Source organism: Canis lupus, chromosome 20 (assembly GCF_011100685.1).
Source record: "Canis lupus familiaris isolate Mischka breed German Shepherd chromosome 20, alternate assembly UU_Cfam_GSD_1.0, whole genome shotgun sequence".
In the NCBI taxonomy this organism is placed as follows: Eukaryota; Metazoa; Chordata; class Mammalia; order Carnivora; family Canidae; genus Canis; species Canis lupus.
The window spans coordinates 51,350,436-51,368,813 of NC_049241.1; the positions used below are offsets into that span (position 1 = coordinate 51,350,436).

Consider the following 18,378-nt stretch of genomic DNA (forward strand, 5'->3'; position numbering starts at 1 on the left):
CGCCTGCTGCTTCCGGCGCCGCGCCGCTCACTTCCGGCGCCGGCGAGGAGGTCACGTGAGGCGGCACGCGCGGCGGCGTCACCGGGCGGGCATGCGCACCAGGTGGCGGCGGGCAGCACTCCTTGGAGGAGTTGCTATGGAGACACCTGGTGCTTGTTTCTACGGCAACCGGGAGGGGCTGGGGTGTCAGGGGAGCAGCGCGGGCTTCTGAGAAAGGAACCGTGGGTTCGAATCCTGCCTCGACCCATGACTGCGGCTGGGCGAATATGAGAGCCGCTTGATCCGCGCCAGGGCCCCCGCAAGCATCCCAAAGCGAGGATGGTGATCGTTTCCCCTCTGACCCGCGAATTTAAAAAGATGATGTATGCACAACGCTTGGCGCACCAGCACCAGGCACTTGGGGGAGCACCCGAGAAAAGGGCAGAGCATGGCAGTTAGGCACGTGGGCCCCAGCTCCTGAGGGCCAGCTGTCTTCCCCGGAGGCCCTGCCTGCGGCTGAGAGATGGAAACTCCGCATCACCTTCTGGAAACTTAGGGCAAGGCGGGCGCTTTGTGAATAACTCACCCCCTCCCGGTTTCCGCTCGAAGCCCCAGTCTTGGCCTCAGGCCCCTGGCTTCTTCCCCAGAACCTTGGGGTGGGGGAAAGGGATGCCCCCAATGTCTCTCTCCCCCATCCGCTTCCCCTCCCCCGCTTGCTTCCCCCCTCCTGTCTCTCCCTCCAGTTCCTTCCCCTCTTCTCCCTCCGGCCTTCCCTCCCGTCCTCCCCGGTCTTCTTCCTTTCTCTCTCTCCCCCCTGCCCCAACTTTGTCTCTGCCATCAATGGCCTCTCATCGCTTTCAAGTTTCGCTCTCTCCTGTCTCTACCCCCATTTCTCTCTTCTCATCCGTCTTCCTGATTCGCCCTGTCTCTGTCCATCCCCCCAGGTCTCTCTCCCCTTCTCTGTCTCTTGGACTCTCTCCCTTCTGTCAGTCCCTCTCCATGACTTATGAGGTTTCTTCTTTGCTGCCAATGGAGGAGGCTGGAGGGGGCTGCGGGTGGGGGGCCGAGGGGCCCAGTGGCGGGGGGGGGGGGGGGGGCCCAGCCCAGGCCTGGAGCCCAGCCTGGCAGCCTCTCTGAGATCTGGGACGACCATTTCCTCTTTCAGCCCGGGAGTCCACTCGGGTTACGAGTTCAGGACGCTAGGAACTGGGCGGAGGACACTGCTCCCTGAGAGTGAGTCTGCAGGTCGGTGAGGCTTTTGTGCAGGTGGGAGACCCTAGCCCAGGCTCTGAGCGGAGAGGGGGGGCTCTCAGTGAGTCTCTTTGCACCCCTGAGAAATGACTGCATGGTTATTTGTGTCTTGTACCTGCATGATTTGGCCTGAGGATGTGACAGTGTGTGTGGGAGACAAATGGAAACATGTTCCTTGTGGTGGGCACGTGGGCGGGGGTGCCAAGGTTCACTGCATACTTGGTTAGCACCTCCATGCTTGCAAGCGTGAGACCTTGTGTGCCTGGGTGTGTACGTATCTGACACACGGAAAAGACGTTCTTCACCCACAGGATATTTTCCTGTAAGTTGTGGTGTGTATGTGTGTGTGGCCATATTTTGAACACACAGTTGCTGTCGGAATCTGTGCTGTGTTTCCAGTTGTGTCTTTATATGTGTTCTTGCCAGGCAAATCTGCAGACACACACACACACACACACACACACACACACACACACACCCCAGAGATTCCATCTGTCTATCTTCGCGGCTCTATGCAGTGGTTTGCATGTCTCATTGGATATCCATATGTGTCTTTGTGTCTACACGGTTTTGGGTGCATGCGTGTGTGTGAGGGTTGTGGTTATACATGTGTGGATGCTGGAAACCAGTTACCTGGGCTGAGTCCCATCGTTCTCCAGCTGCACGACTGTGGACACATCACTCACCCTCTCTCAGGCTCAGTTTTCCCGCCTGTAAAATGGCTCCATACTGAAGAAAGCAGCTCAGGGGTCAAAGATTAAATGAGATTGAAGGTGTAGAGTTGAGAGTCAGCTTGATGCAGCAGGTGCTGCTGAGGTTTGCCGCCGTCTTTCTCAGCGGTGCGTGTCTGAGGCTGGAATTCCGCTAGCTTCCTGGGGCCTGCAGCCTCCCACGATCTGTGCTCTGTGGCGGGGGGAATGTCCGGAGCACTGACCTGTGTTATCAGGCTCTGGTGGCCTGGGCAGGGGGATCTGGCAATCCTGCCTCAGTTCTCATGCGGAAAATGCTAAATATTTACAGTTGGAGCTCCTGGACTCAGCACCACAACTCTAGTCCCAGGCTCTGGGGGCGTGGGGTGGGCAGGGGTGGTTGCCAAGCCTCTTCCCTCCCCTGATCTCCCACCGGCCTCTCCCCATCCTCACTTAGAGGCTCCTGCTGGACCCTCGGCTCCTCCTAGGACTTCTTGTGCCTGCTTCAAGCTTTGCCAGACTCAGGGTCTTGGTCCTGAGAGGTGAGAGGGCAGGAGGGTAGGAGGGCAGGAGGGCAGGTGGAGGCTGATTTTGTCTGTTTGGAGACCTGGGCTTCCTCACATCCCCCTTCTTACCCCAGGGAGTGCAAGGCGGTGGCTGTTACACACACACAATCTGGCTCCAAGGGGTGCGGTCCGTCCCTGTTGGGGGGGGGGGTGGCTGGTGTCTTCGAGGAGGGGGCAAGGAAAGCTCCTGCTTGGTGTGCAAGTATGATAGTGAAATGCCTTTCTTCGGCTCAGAACCCTCTGAGGTTCCCACCTTACTCAGAGTAAAAGCCCAAGGCCCATGAAGCCTTGCACATTTTGCTTCCCTTTCCTCCCTGACCTCACCTCCTCCCGCTCTCCCCCTTGCTCACTCTGTTCCAGTCCTACAGGCCTCCCTGTTATTCCACGGCACATCCAGCAAGGTCCTATCTCAGGGCCTTTGCACTTGCTGTTCCCTCTGCCTGGAACATTCTTACCCTTCTCTCTCTCTTCAGGTCTTTCTTTACTCAAGGGTCATCTTCTTAGGAGTCCTGACCCCTCTGTTTAAAATGGCCCCTTATCCTGGGACTCCCACCCCTTTCCTTACTTGCATGTTCTCCTAAACATTTATCACCCTCTGACCTACCCACCATCTGTTTTTCCATCCAGGATGTCAGCTCCGTGAAGGCAGGGATTTTTTTTTTTTTTTGTCTGTGTTGGTCATGGCAGTGTCCTCATTGCTTGAAATAGCTCTTGGCACACAGTAGACACCGGAGGAGGGTTTGCTGAATGTGTGAACCAAGGCAACGCGTGACAATGAAGACCTTGGGGCATGAGGCTGCGTGGCCACCAGGATGTCTGGGTTTGGACATAGTGGAACTTGGGACATATGGAGGTCTTGGTCCTGAGAGTGTGTGGACATGTGAGACATGTTCTGAGTACTGGCAAGTGCATGCAAGAGGGCATGTATGTCCTTGTCTGAGAGGCTGCAAGTGGGTGTACCCCAAGAATGAAGGCCGTGGGGGCCAGGGGTAGGTGGCCTCAGTACATGCCCTCAAGTGAAGATACTTGTAGGAGCTCACCTACGTGAGCTGGGGAACACTTGGGAGGGTGCAGCCGACCTGGGGTGTGTGGGTGTGTGGAGGGGTGTGTGTATGTGGCACCAGGCACTGAACAAAACGCAGACTCAGTCTCTGAGAACTGATGTTCCAGTGGAGGAATTCAGATAATAAACAACGGCAAACAAACGAGGCAGTTTCAAAGAGTGACAAATGCTAAAATGAAAAAGTTGGACTGTGATAGGGAGTGCCCAGGAGGAGCAACGCTAGATGGTGTTGTTGGGGAGGGCTTCAGAGGAGGGGACATCCGAGCTAAGACCTGAATAAGCAGAGAGGGAGCCATGTTAAAATTATGGGAAGAAAAAAAAAATTCTGGGAAGAATGGTCTAGAGTGAAGAAACAGCAAGTGCAAAGGCCCTGAGACAGGACTGTCCCTGGCGTGTCTGAGGAACAGCAAGGAGGTCAGTGTGCCTGGAACAGAGTGAGTGAGGGGTGAGTGGGAGGGAGAAGAGGGCAGGGAGGGGACAGGAAGAGGGTGCAGGGCCTTGTAGGACACAGGAAGATTTGGGTTTTTGCTCTGAGTGAGCTGGGGGCCTAGAAAAGGCAGAGATACGCCTGACTCTGGCAGCTGTGGGAGAAACAGATCAAAGATTGATGATGGACAACTGGAGGCCTGGGGTGGGGGTGGGGGGGCAGCTGCTGTAAAGAAATCCAGATGCTCTCTTGAGCTGAGATCATGTTGGGGGGTGGTGACTGGGGGCCGGGGTGTGTGGAGGAATTCAGGGTCTAAACAGAAAAACTGACAGGCCTGGCTGATAGGTTGGATCTGCTGTGAAAAATGGGAGACGAGTGATTTTGGGGTTGGTCAGAGGACGTGGGAGCTGGGGTACCGGCTACTAGACTGAGTCAGTGAGACTTACCTCTCACCCCACCTCACCTCCTCCTGCCCGTTCTCCGACAGCTTCCGCTTCAGCTTCCCAGACTTTTTTTTTTTTTTTTTAATAAATCAGGCACGGTTGTAGCCTCAGGGACTTTGCATTTGCCCGTGCCCCTGGCAAGGATGCTCTTCCTCCCGACATCATTACTTCCTCCCTCACCTCCTCCAGGAGCTCTTCCCTCCTTTCGCATTGCTGGGGGGCCCAGATCCCCACATCTCTTCGCTGTTCTACTTCTATCTTGGCAGCGTCTAATACACTCTGTTGATTCTCACAGTTTATTTACTTTGTTTCTTGCCCACTAGGCCGGGAATTTTTGTCTTTTGTTTCCTACTGTATTCCCTAGAACTGAGGCTGGCACACAGCAAGCACTCAGGTGAATGCTTGCTTTTTTTGTTTTGTTGTTGTTTAAGATTTATTTATTTTTTATTCATGAGAGACACACACAGAGAGGCAGAGACACAGGCAGAGGGAGTAGCAGGCTCCGTGCAGGGAGCCCGAGGCGGGACTCGATCCCGGGCCTACACGATCACGCCCCGGGCCGAAGGCAGGCGCTCAAGCTCAACGGCTGAGCGGCCCAGGCGTCCCAAGTGAATGTTTGCTGAATGAATGCACGCCCCGCGGTCCCGCAGGGCTCCTGGAACTCAGTGGAGACGCCAGGGTGGGATCCCCTTGGGGCCTCTGCAGCCTGGGGAGCGGCGGGGCTCGGGGCCTGGCCCAGCCCGGGCTCCCCTCCTTCCCCGCGTCCTCCGCCTGCAGGTGGGCCATGTCGGCGTCTCCGCTGCGCACGCTGCAGCTGCTGCTCCTGCTGGGCGCGACGTGGGCGCGGGCGGGGGCCCCGCGCTGCACCTACACCTTCGTGCTGCCGCAGCAGAAGTTCACGGGCGCCGTGTGCTGGAGCGGGCCGTCCGCCGCGCGCCCCGCCGCCGAGGCCGTGAACGCCAGCGAGGTGGCAGCGCTGCGCATGCGCGTGGGCCGCCACGAGGAGCTTCTGCGCGAACTCCAGCGGCTGGCGGCGGCCGACGGCGCGGTGGCGGGAGAGGTGCGCGCGCTGCGCAAGGAGAGCCGCGGCCTGAGCGCGCGCCTGGGCCAGCTGCGCGCGCAGCTGCAGCACGAGGCGGGCCCGGGGGCGGGCCCGGGGGCGGGGCCGGGCCCAGGGGCGGAGCCCGCCGCGCTGCTGGCGCTGCTCGGGGAGCGCGTGCTCAACGTGTCCGCGGAGGCGCAGCGCGCCGCCGCCCGCTTCCACCAGCTGGATGTCAAGTTCCGGGAGCTGGCGCAGCTGGTCACCCGGCAGAGTGGCCTCATCGCCCGCCTGGAGCGCCTGTGCCCGGGGGGCACGGGCGGGCAGCAGCAGGTAACGTCTAAGCTCGGCAGAGTCGCTGTCACTTCCTGCGTGCGGCCTCAGTGAGAACGGGCTCCTGCACCCCCGCGCACGGTCTCTGATCCGCAGATCTGAAACCCGAAAGGGCCCCAAGCCTGATTCCTGCCGCTCCTCCCACAGCTCATTTGGGTCAGGACGAGACTGGTGGCTAAATCTTTACTTATCCACTTAACATTTAATATAAATATTATGTTATATTAAATATAATAAATATAACACAAACATTTAATATGAATGTTTGTAGAGCCTGTATTCAAGCATATTATTTTAGGTACAGAGCGGAGACCCATGGTACGGAGGTGCTATGTGATATACATATGGGCCGTGATACTGTTTCTAACTGCTGCCATATTATCCTTAATTCCGGGTCATGGCTGGCCCTGATTTTGAATAAGGTTGTTGCTTTGTGACAATCCACACCTTACGGGGCTGTTGGGAGGATTCTAAGTTAATACGCATTGTCGGAGGTACTCGCATCATCCCTACTTTGCAGAGAAAGGGCGTCAGAGCTACAAATCAGTGGCTGTGAACACCAGAGGGGGGATTTAGGCCCAGCTCTGCCCTTGACAGCTAGTTAGGCTTTGGGGAGTATCAGTTCTAGGGCTGGGACATGCCCCTGCCTCATCTCCCACCCATCTGGGTGTTGGTAGATTTAGGGGCCCAGTGTCTTTTCAACTGAAGGCTAGTGCAATCACATCTTAGTCTCTTGGTCACCCCAGGTGCTGCCACCACCTCTGGTCCCTGTGGTTCCAGTCAGTCTGGTGGGTGGCACTAATGACACCAGCAGGAGGCTAGACCCAGCTCCAGAGCCCCAGAGAGACCAGACCCTGAGACAGCAGGGGCCCTTGGCCTCTCCCATGCCTGCAGGGCACCCTGCTGTCCCCACCAAGCCAACAGGTAAGATGAGGGCAGGGCTGTTGGGGTGAGGAGCGAGGGGACCCCCAGTGCAGTGGGAGTAGAGGGAAATAGGAGCCAGCATTTTAATGGCAGATTTTTCTCATGGTAAGGGGACCGGAGGAAATGCTTCTATTCCGGTGTTGGAACAAGGAGCTATGGCTCTCATTCTGATAAAGACCCAAATTCTTACTGTTATATGAAAATGGGAAAGGAGGTACTTTTCTTTTGATGAGGGGACAGGGAATTTCGGATTGCTTATTGGTAAGCATTTAAGCTCGATCAGAGTGTCATGTTCAGAATTCCTATTCTGGTGAGATTGTAGAACCAAGATTTAAGTACCCCAGGCTCCACATTTACTGTAGTGAGAAAAGAATGAACTAGTCTTAACTCAGGTACTGGAGACTGGATACTGGCACTCTTATTTTGGTCAGGGAATGGGAGAGGCAGGACTGCTATTTTGGTAAGGGGATGATATGAGAATCAGGACTCTTATCCCAGTAAGGGATTGGTAGGTCCAGGCTATGTGGTCCCCATGTCTGCACCCACAGGGCCATGGCAGGATTGTGCAGAGGCCCACCAGGCAGGCCACAGGCAGAGCGGCGTCTATGAGCTGCAGCTGGGCCGGCATGTAGTGTCAGTGTGGTGTGAGCAACAGCTGGAGGGGGGAGGCTGGACTGTGATCCAAAGGCGACAAGATGGGTCCGTCAACTTCTTCACCACCTGGCAGCACTACAAGGTAGGCGCGTGTGAGCAGGGGCAAGGCTGGGCCGGGGAGGGGAGGCGACCTGCTTCTGACCTGACCTCCCTATCCTGCCAGGTGGGCTTCGGGCAGCCTGATGGGGAATACTGGCTGGGCCTGGAACCTGTGCATCAACTGACCAGCCGTGGAGACCATGAGTTACTGGTGCTCCTCGAGGACTGGGGAGGGCGTGGGGCGCGTGCCCATTATGATGGTTTCTCCTTGGAGCCTGAGAGCGACTACTATCGCCTACGGCTTGGCCAGTACCATGGAGATGCTGGAGACTCTCTTTCCTGGCACAATGACAAGCCTTTCAGCACCGTGGATAGGGACCGAGACTCCTATTCTGGTAAGGATAGCTCTTATTTTGGTGGGGGGTGGGGATAGGGGAGTTGGGACTCCTTAGGAGTGAAAAGAATGAAAGTGAGTGTGGTGAGACTTTCCTGGTAAGAATCAGGGTAAGCAAGAGAACAGAGGAGAGGACTTTTATTCTGGTGAGGGGATAGAGAGCCTAGATTCCTTCTTTAATGAGGCAATTCCTTCCTAATAGAGTCAAGATTCCTGTTCTGGTGAAAGGCAGGGAGTGAGAGCTTGGAGTCTTATTCTAGAAAGGAAGTGGAGAAGATTTCTTTCCCCAATAAAAGTAGAGCTCCTGGTTTTCAGAAAGGGTGGAAAAGGTGTCCTTGTCCTTTGACAGGGGTATAGGAAGGAATTAAAGCTACTAGTCCAAAAACGAAAGTGGGGGTCAGGACTCTCAATCTGGCGAGGAGAAAGAAAATCAAGGTTGTATTCAGTAAGAGTGAGAAGGGCCAAGAGGATGCCTGACAAAAGCCTTGCACTAGTGAGGTACTGGTAGAGGCTTTTATTTTGGTGACAGGATATGGGTTTTTCTCTCTCTTCAGGTAACTGTGCCCTGTACCAGCGGGGAGGCTGGTGGTACCACGCCTGTGCCCACTCCAACCTCAACGGCATGTGGCATCGTGGTGGCCATTACCGCAGCCGCTATCAGGACGGCGTCTACTGGGCCGAGTTTCGTGGTGGGGCTTACTCTCTCAAGAAGGTTGCCATGCTGATCCGGCCCCTGAGGCTGTGACATCTGTCCATCTGTCCCCCAGGCCCAGGGGATGTTTGTCAGCAGGAGCCCAAGTTATCCTGGCCACACTTGCTTTGTGACTTAGTGTGGGCCATGGCCCACAGACCTTCTTCTTGTATCTGCTCCCCAGGGCCCTGGAATGCCCCTGCCAGTATCTCAGACCCCAATGGCTCCCCGAGAGCATTTAGATCTCAGTTTGAGCTCATATTTTATAACAACACAGAATCTCCACAGAGTGTGTCTAGTTTGCATGTCAGGGGTCACTCCCCGTGCCCGCCCTCTTCCTCCTCTTCCTCCTCCTCCTTTAGGTCCTCCAGGATGAGGTTGTCCAGGTCTTCCAGGAGGCTCCCCTGGCTCAGGCAGGTGGCCACAGTGGAGCCACTGCTGATGTGGGGGTTGCTGGGGTGCAGGACCGTAGGCAGGTGGTTCTGCTTCCGGCTCTTGGGGTGTGCGCAGGACGTCCCAGGCACATGGGGCTCTGAGGAGGAAGAGGCTCTGAGGTCATGGAGCTTGAGGCCATGTAAGACTCTGGGGGCGAAGGGGCTGCAGCCATGGGGTGCCCTGGAGAGGGAAGGGGCTGAGGCTACAGGCTATGGGGCCGGAACTACAGGAAACTCAGAGATGAAAGTCACAGGTGTTGAAGCCACAAGAGACCCGGGGACATGGGCATCACCTGACACTACAGGAGACAAAACGGGAACCAAGAACACAGAGGCCACAGGGGCAGAGGTTTCACACTGGAGTGGAACCACGGAGCCTTTAGGGGCAAGGCCACGACCTGTGGCTGATGCCACAGGAGGTGGATATTAAGGAGGAGCAAGGTCTTGGGTGGCCTGGTGTTGGAGGCCACAGAAGATGTGAAAGGAGGGGATGAGCCAAGTGGCTCTGGGGACCACGTGGAAGAAGCAGGCAGAGACCTCAGTACATAAGGCCCCAGAGGTGGATGTCCCAGGAGTCAAGGCCAAGTAGACTGCCCAGAGTGGGGGGGAGGTCACGGGGAACATGTCAGGCCCTCACCTCGCCGGTTGTAGCAATCGGCAGCCGAGCAGGAGTGGGTGTGGGTGCTGCGGCGGTCGGTGTCTCGGTCCCAGCGCGGAGGGAGGATCCGTGTTGGATACACAGGGAAGCCGCACCCATAGCAGGGGGATGAGGATCCCATCTGTGCCCAGCCCCTGGGGGCGGGCAGGGCGGCAAGGGTCCAAAGGTAAGGCCTGGGCCAGGGTGAGGGCAGGGCAGGGGTTGGGGAAGCAGGGTGGAGGGTGGGGCGGGGGGGCAGGGCGGAGGGTGGGGTGGGGGTCAGCACCCTCACCGGAAGTTGTGCCGACACTTTGGGCAGTGGAATTCAGCCACACCCCACATCTTGTCGCATGGCACCGGCTCATAGCGCTTTCGGCATTTCCTGCACCGGGACACCTGGGTGTGTAGAGTGGGAGCAGGCTCCCCGTTAGCAGTGAGCCCCAGTAGCTCGATAGTGGCCGCAGTGGGGATGCTTACACCATGGAAACTGGCAAACACTACAGAGCTGGGGCACTCCCCCCACCTCCCCGCGCTAGCTGGGTGGTAAGCCTTTACCAGAAGCACACCACTACTGGGGTGGGGGTCAGAATCCAGACTTGGGATTGGGATTTCCATGGCAGCGTGGAGTCAGAGGTCGGGCTCTGGGCGCGACCAGGGTCGGAGGGCTGGGGCCTGAGGTGGAGGCTGAACGCTCTGAGACTGTAGGTCAGGGGTTGGGCTCTCAGGGGTTGACATTCTTAGGTCAGAGGTTCAGATACTGAGGATGGGGATCGGGTGATCACCTCCTTGCGCTGGGGCACGCGCCGCCACCAGACGTGGTCACAGGAGGAGCAGGCAAACTGCCGATCGACGGCGGGAATGAGGTCTTCTTGCGCACGTTGGAACATGCGGAGGTTGGCTTCTGTCAGTGGCAGGAGGGACGTCGCCACGGCCTTCGGGATAGGGACAAGAGGGTGGTCACGCCTCCTCCGCTAATATGAACACGCGTAAGTCTCCTCTCCTGCTGCTATAATGTCTCTCCTCGTCCATGGACACCATCCACTCTCCCCAAGGATGTCCTCCTCACTCCACCTCCCCCCATCCCATACCCCGGACTCACCTGGATGTCCTGGTCCTGCTTCATGTCCTCCGGTGGGTCCTGGGTGGAAACATCAGGGGCAGGAACTGCGGGTGCAGCTCAGACCTCTTTTTACCATTATTTGTTGGGGGTGAGGCTCCTGGACGAGGAGGGAGGCAGGGTCCTGGCCCCATATGAGTAGGGAGTCCCTAACTCAGGAAGGGCTGTCTGAGCAGGGCCTGCCTGTAGATGGCCAGGTACACGACCTCAGTTGTCCTCACAGTGGAGGGCACACCTATTATCCCCACCGCTCAGACAAAGAAACTGAGGCAGAGCTGGGAGAGGGGTGGCCGGAGATCACCCTGAATGAGAATGGCAGAAGAGGCCTGGATCCCCGCGCTCCCTCCCTGCTGGTAAATGCCACACACTTGGTGGCACTGTGAGGGGTCACCTCTTTGAGTCCATGCCGCTTTAGGCTAAGGGCTTGGGCTCTGGATTCAGACAGACACAGGTTCCCATCCGACTCCAGCACTTCCCGCTGCGAGGGCGGAGCCAAATCACTCCCCCTGCATCCCTAATGAGGGGCATCTCAGAGCGCAGCTATGGTTCTAGGTGGAAACGGCTTAAATGCCACCTGCTTGGCCTGCTTGGCGAGTGCCTTCAGGTTGGAATTGGAGGCAACACGCGGAAAGCCTGCTGCTGGGGAGTGCTCACTTTCCTATAATTTTTTACTTTTATTTTTAATTTGTTTATTATTATTTTTTAAAGGATTTTATTTATTTATTCATGAAAGACACAGAGAGAGAAAGGCAGAGACGTAGGCAGAGGGAGAAGCAGGCTCCAGGCAGGGAGCCCGATGTAGGATTCGATCCTGAGACCAAGGATCACGCCCTGAGCCAGGGGCAGGTGCTCAACCGCTGAGCCACCCAGGCGTCCCTCCTATAATTTTTTAAAGAATTATTTTCAGTAGGCTCCACACCTGATGTGGGGCTTGAACTCACGACCCTGAGATCAAGAGTAGCATGCTCCCCAGACTGAGCCAGCTAGGCGCCCCTCCTATTACCTTTATCATACCCTTTACACATGTAAATATAAATAACTCAATATGTACCTTATTATACTCTTCAGCAACTATGGGGGGGGCCTTATAGGAAGATGAAATGCACAGTGCACTGGCCACCAAAGTCATTTAAGGTGTAAAGTAGCCATGTTGCATTTGTGCCTCAAAGCCATTCATTCATCATATGGGCTCCCCTGCCCTCTCTCCTCCCCCATCTCATGTTTATCTTAGCCTGTCTTGCGTGTTCTTTTGCTCACTCTGTTCCCTCTTCCAGGAAGACTGTTTCCAACTCCCCCACCACCCAGGATCCCTTCTCCCCAGCATCAAAGCTGGCACCACCTCTTCCAGGAAGCCTTTCCCGACTGACCTCCAGGGGTCCTCTGTAATGACATCAGTCCTGATTCATTTCACCGCCCAATTTCACGATTCTCTCCCCCACTTAATACCACCAACATGTAATGAGTGCCGACAGTTTGCAGGCTCCCGGGTCAGACGCATGACTAAAAGGTGACTAAGTCAATGTGGATCATGAACTAGGAACTGGTGGTGCACAGATGGGGCTCATCATGGATACACCAGGTTCCTTCCGTTCCCGGTCCCCAGCTACCCCATCCTTGGAGGGCAAGAGGGGCAGTTTACCTGGGCATCCAGGTCATTACTCAGTTCCTGTCCATCTTTCTGCTTTACCCCTGGTGGCAAGAGTTAAGTGTAAGTAAAAGGTCCTTGAAGGATCTTCTGGGAGTTTCAGGGTCCCCAGAACCCCAATATAGACCCTCCCCAGAAGATGAGCGCGGCGCTTCTTCACACAGACCACACCTCCCTCGCGCGCTCCCCCCTCCTCTCCCCTACCAGGGCCGGGACCCCAGCCGGCTCACCGTACACGATGGAGCGCCCCACTCCGGTGTGGTCGCTGCCAAATTTCCTCATCAGAGTCCCCGCCTTCTTGGAGGATACCTTCCCATGAAACTTCTCCCGGAGGCGCCGGACGCTTTTCTCCAGCTGGGGTGGGCACAGGGGGGTTCCGATCGGGGAAGGAGAGGGGCGACTTGCCCTCCTCCATCTCTAGGCATCCTTCTCCCCGCCCGAACTTGACCCTTGCTTTTGGCCTCCCCCACCATCCCTCTACGGCATTTCCTGGGAGAAGCCAAAGTCCCCACCGGGCATTGGGGGAGGGAGCGGAGTGGGGCGAGCGCCCCCGGCTAGGGGAGGAGGCCGGCCAGGTAACCTGGCCTCTGACCCTTGACCCTGCAGCCCCCCTTTTCCTCGAGGAGGCCGCATCTCACTCTGGGGGGCCGGGGCGGTCATTATCCTTTCCGAGGGGGGGCGAGTGCCCGCCAGGGGTAAGGTCTGGGCTTCGGATGGAGTCCCCAGAACTGCGAAGCCCCCTCGGCGCCCCCGGCGCCTCTCGGGGGCCCCCGGCCCAGGCGCAGGCATCTCCTACCTCCACACCTTCTTGAGACATGGTGGCGGCGGCGGCGGCGCGGGTTCCGCGAGGGGCCGCACTGCGCGCTCGGAGCCCCCCTACCTGGGCGCGCCCGGGTCCAGCAGCCGCGCAGGGCAGGGGGCGGGGCCTCCGGGCGGCTCCGCCCTTCCTTCTCGGCCCCCTCTTTCGCTTTCGATTGCTGGGGGTGACGGCGTGGACGGGGCGCTCTGGCTCCGCCCCGGCTCCGCCTCTGCCCTCGCGCCCCAGGCCCCGCGGGCGCCGGGGGTCTGCACCCTGCGGCGGAGCGCGCGGGCCTCGGGCGGTGGAGGCGGCGCGGCCTCTGCAGTCGGTCACATGTCCCCACGCTGCGCGGGGTCCGCGTCTTCACGTCCCTCGTGGGGGCGGGGCCGCATCGCAAGGCCGCCGCGAATCTCCGGGCCCCCCCCAGCTCGCGCTTCCCCACTTCATCGCTCTCGCAGCTCCCCTCCCTCGGGACCTGGGGCCCCTCCTCGCTCTGAGGCTCTTCCGCGGCTACGTCCGGACCTGTCTGCACCTCAGTTTACTCCTCTGTAAAATGGGGATGATAACAGCGGCTACATCGTGGCTGGGTGTGATTGCCAGGATTCGAGACCCGGGGTGGAGCGCTTAGTAGCACCTGGCATGGGGTAGCCTAACGAGTCACTAAGCCGCCTACTGTGTGCCACAGCTGGAGGTAGTTGGGCGAAGGAGGAGATGCTTGTTGGATAAATAGAGGTCACTGGTGCCTAGCAGTCCAGCAACAGCCTGTAGTCCAGGGGTGCCTGGGAATCTGCACTGTAAATCGGAAGGTTGAGAATCCTCTGGGCCAGCACAATTTTTTTTTTCCCCTGAAATAGGCTCCACACCCAAGGTGGGGCTTGAACTCGTGACCCTGAGATCAAGAGTCACATGCTCCACCCACTGAACCAGCCAGAGGCCCCTATTACATAAAGCTATTCTTTAACACACACGCACACACACACACCAAAAGAAACGGAGATGAAAAAGTATAGATGTTCTAATGTTTTCTACTTGACCTCCAAAGCTTTGTTTGTGGGTCTGTGTGCCCCGTCTGGAGCCTATTAATGAGTGTAAACAGTTCATGGTTCTTTGTGACTGAATGTGGAATTTCAGGCTGAGAGCCAGGCCTGTAGCTGCATAGAGGACCTGGGATTTTATACTGAGGGAGGTGGGGAGGTGTGGAGGGGCTCTCTTGTTATACACGTATCTGTGATATATAGTACATAATCTCCACTTACCAGTGAGGAGAAGGAGGTCGCAGCCAGGGTGGGTGACAAGCAGGGAGGAAACAGGTGGGAAACTGATCCAGCTCCGACATGAACCAGATCTGCTAGATTCTTTCTTTCTTTCTTTCTTTCTTTCTTTCTTTCTTTCTTTCTTTCTTTCTTTCTTTCTTTCTTTCTTTCTTTCTTTCTTTCTTTCTTTCTTTCTTTTCTTTCTTTCTTTCTTCTTTCTTTTTTTCTTTTTTTTCTTTTTTAGAGAGAGGCAGTGAGCCTTTGAACAGGGGGAGAGGGGAGAGGGTGAGGGAGAGAGAGAATCTTAAGCAGGTTCCACACCCAGTGTGAGCCCGAAGTGGGCTAGATCTCACAACCTGGAGATCACATCCTAAGATGCAACCAAGAGTTGGGATGTTTAACTGACAGAGCCACCCAGGCATCCCCAGATCTGCTAGATGCTCACGATGATGGCCATCATATCGAGCTCTGACTCTGCGCCAGGCACCATTCCAGGCACTGAGCATCGAACTGTCTCATATAGTTTTTTGTGGATTAGGAATTTAGGGATGCTTTTGCTGGGCTTTCTGGCCCAGGGTCTCTCATAAATATTGTGGTCAAGATGTTGGCCAGGGCTGCAGTCACCTGAATGTTTGAGGCTGGAGGGTCTGCTTCCAAGATGGCTCATTCAACCTGGCTGGCTGGTGGGTGCTGGTTGTTGGGTGCTGGTTGTTGGTGGGAATGCCTCAGTTCCTCCCTACTCGGGCTGCTCGGCTGCTCGCATGTACTCCCTACTTGGCAGCTGGCCTCCCTAGGGCGGGCCATCCAACCAGAGAAGAAAAGCCAGGTGGGACTTGGAGTTGCATCTTTTATGACCTAGTGTCGGAAGTCACACAGCATCACTTCCACTGCCACCTTTTGGATGTTAAAATCCAGTCACCGGATCTGGCTTCCGTTCAGGGAGAGGGAGATCAAGACCTCACCTGCCGCTCCCATACCCCCATCTCCTGCTGGAGCCTCTCGTTGGCTGCACCACAAGGCAAGGGGAGCAAGGGAGCCAGCCTTGCTATCAGCCCCTGAGGGCAGTTGATTAGGAAGGACAAACAGAAGATACAACCGGAGTATATAGAATGTTGGCCCAATTGTAGATGGAGAGAGAAACCAACGTTTCCAGCAGTCACATGGGGGCGCTGCTTACCCACCAACAGTTCTCTGAGCTTTGTGGGGTTCTCTGAGCTTTGTGGCCATCTTGGCCTGGCCAAGGGCAGCCTGTTTGTGCAACGGTCTGAGCATTACTGCATTTTATCTTTTGTCTTTATAGAAAGGTGTGGATGGGGAGAAAATAGATGTGCTGATGACAGTGATAAGAAGTAGCCTCGGGGGGGTACCCCGATGTGGGGGCTCAGTTGGTTAAGTGTCCCACTCTTTTTTTTTTTTTTTAAGATTTTATTCCTTTATTCATGAGAGACACACACAGAGAGAGAGAGGCAGAGACACAGGCAGAGGGAGAAGCAGGCTCCATGCAGGGAGCCTGATGCGGGACTCCATCCCGGGACTCCAGGATCACACCTCAGGCTGCAGGCATCACTAAACCACTGAGCCACCAGGGCTGCCCTAAGTGTCCCACTCTTGATTTCAACTCACATCCTGATCCCCAAGGCGGGCTCTGGGGCTTGCTCAAGCCGCAAGTTGACTTGAGATTGTCTCCCTTCTTCTCCTTCTGCCTCGTCCCCCCAACTCACTCTCTCTAAAACATAAATTAAAAAAAAAAAAAAGTAGTCTTTAATATGTTGGTATAATTGAGTCAAAGACCGAGCCATTACTGACCTAACCATTTGATGTAGTTTTTGAATGTAAGGTGAGATTTGGTGGAGTGAGGTCCAGAGCCATCGGCCAAGAACAAATTCTTGAGACTTCTTTGGTGTAAAATGGTCGTTTTAGTAAAGCACCAGGACAGGACCTATGGGCAGCAAGAGCCGGCCTGAGGCTGTGAGGAGCAATTAATTATATACTCTGGGGTTGGGAAAAAGAGAGGTGTCCAAAAGGACTTTCATATGCTAAAGAGGACCCTCAGGATACCAGAGGCCTTGCTATTATCAAGCTAAGTATGCTAGCAAAGCATTAACATTAGGATAGTTGGAAGTTTTACGGAGGAATGTCACAGGTACTCTCCCCAGGAGGGGGAGGCGAGAAGGTTGTGGGGTGTCAGCTTCCGCTTGGTCCTCAGCTAGCCTTCTGCTCCCTCATCACTTTTGTTAATTTGATAGAGCTGCATCAAGTGCCTCCCGTGTTGGCAGGCATGGTGCTGGGCACCATTTCTGCCCTCCCAGAGCTTAATGGTCTTAATGGTCAAAAGAAACACGAAGCAGATGATATCACAAGTAATTATTCTATTTATGATATATGCTAAAAAAGAGTCACGGAGGGGTCCATGAGATAGAATAACGGGGAATCTGATCTGGGCAGTGCGGTTAGGGAGGGCTTCCTGGAGGAGATACCCCTTGAGCTGAAATCCTAATGCTGTGAAACACTGTGTCAAGTGTTTGAAACTAGGTATATCATGTGATCCTCTCAGCAACCCCATCAAGAGGGTGATATTATTACAAATGGGAAAACAGGTTCGGGAACTTACTCTAGGTCTCTCTGAAGGGTGAATAAGAGTTTCCTAGTTGAAGAGGTGCAGCCTGGGTGCACAAAGATGGGTAGGGGTTTGGTCCATTACGTTGCGCCAGTAGAGGGAAGGGAAGCTCATGCCAAAAGAAACAGATCTTTCATCCGGATCCTTTGAGGGTTAAGCTGAGTGACCAGTTTAATTGTGGAGGAAATGAATGCAAATGGAGCACGTGTGTGCTTTTCATAATCTAGCCCATTTCCCCTCAGTTTAGCCAAATGAAGAAATTTGGGGATGCCCAGAGTTGGAGGTGTGCGGACACAGGAAATCTCTATTTTTTAAATTTTTTATTTCTTTTTTAAGATTTTATTTATTTATTTATTTATTTATTTATTTATTTATGAGAGACAGAGAGAGAGAGAGACAGGCAGAGACACAGGCAGAGGGAGAAGCAGGCTCCATGCAGGGAGCCTGATGTGGGACTTGATGTGGGACTCGATGTGGGACTCAATGTGGGACTCGATGTGGGACTCGATCCTGGGTGTCCAGGATCAGGCCCTGGTCTGAAGGCAGTGGTAAACCGCTGAGCCACCCGGGCTGCCCAACAGGAAATCTCTAAACTGTACGTGAGGGCATCCCTTGTTTGTGAGGGATGCCTGGGTGGCTCAGCGGTTGAGCATCTGCCTTTCTCTCAGGGCGTGATCCTGGATCGAGTCCCACATCGGGCTCCCGGGATGGAGCCTGCTTCTCCCTCTGCGTGTGTCTCTGTGTCTCTCATGTATAAATAAATAAAATCTTTAGAGAGAGAAAGAGAGAGAGAGAGAGAGAAATGATAAGTAGTTTGGAATTTCATACTTTGCCTAGTCCTTAGTAAATGGGATGTTCTTTACAGCACAGAAATCTATTGTTTGAGTTTTGCGAAATCAGCTTCAAACACATTTCCAGGAATGCATTATGTACAAAGGTTGGGTAACATGTTTGGGTCTCTGCTTGGATGAATTCAGTAAGTGGAAAAATTGCAATGGCTAAAATACCCGGAATGTATCCAGGGCTCACCAGGTGCCTGGCTCTCTGTGGGGTGTCCTCAGGGCTTTGGGCCATCCATTCATTTCTCTGCCTTGTGACTTCAGTGTCACTGTCCCTTTTTCAGATGACAAATCTGAGTTTCAGAATGATTAAGCAAAGTATGCAAGGCATCCAGCTTATAGGCGACATAGCCAGGGCGTGAATGCAGGCCCGCTGAGCACGACACACCTTCAAGCTAGAATTGAGAATGGGAAGTATACAGGTCAAGGGGTACACTTTGGAACCAGTAAGGGTTTGAGTCAATTGTTAACTCTTGCTTAACCTTTCTGGGGCTCAGTTTCCCCTTCTCTGAAATGGGAATAGAGTTGTGAAGTTTCCATGAGTG

At 55.2% G+C, this 18,378-nt stretch overlaps 2 protein-coding genes across 3 annotated transcripts; one reads left to right on the top strand and one right to left on the bottom strand.

Moving 5' to 3' along the window:
- The first annotated feature begins 150 nt into the window (after positions 1-150).
- Positions 151-8,781, top strand: ANGPTL6 (angiopoietin like 6). 2 transcript variants are annotated; one of them, XM_038567352.1, is made up of 8 exons: positions 151-362; positions 1,145-1,224; positions 2,377-2,461; positions 5,196-5,790; positions 6,537-6,714; positions 7,263-7,450; positions 7,532-7,802; positions 8,356-8,781. In XM_038567352.1, exons 1-8 carry the CDS (start codon positions 319-321, stop codon positions 8,544-8,546), a joined length of 1,632 nt encoding a protein of 543 aa, XP_038423280.1. In that variant the 5' UTR covers positions 151-318; the 3' UTR covers positions 8,547-8,781. The 2 variants fall into 2 exon arrangements, with proteins under 2 accessions (XP_038423280.1, XP_038423281.1); XM_038567353.1 differs by having other exon boundaries at positions 1,145-1,212.
- Positions 8,296-13,272, bottom strand: SHFL (shiftless antiviral inhibitor of ribosomal frameshifting). The gene is made up of 8 exons (XM_038567355.1): positions 13,122-13,272; positions 12,556-12,679; positions 12,320-12,369; positions 10,663-10,701; positions 10,346-10,495; positions 9,856-9,959; positions 9,564-9,718; positions 8,296-9,024 (listed from the first exon to the last, which is right to left on the bottom strand). Exons 1-8 carry the CDS (start codon positions 13,140-13,142, stop codon positions 8,807-8,809), a joined length of 861 nt encoding a protein of 286 aa, XP_038423283.1. The 5' UTR covers positions 13,143-13,272; the 3' UTR covers positions 8,296-8,806.
- Between the last annotated feature and the right edge of the window lie 5,106 nt (positions 13,273-18,378).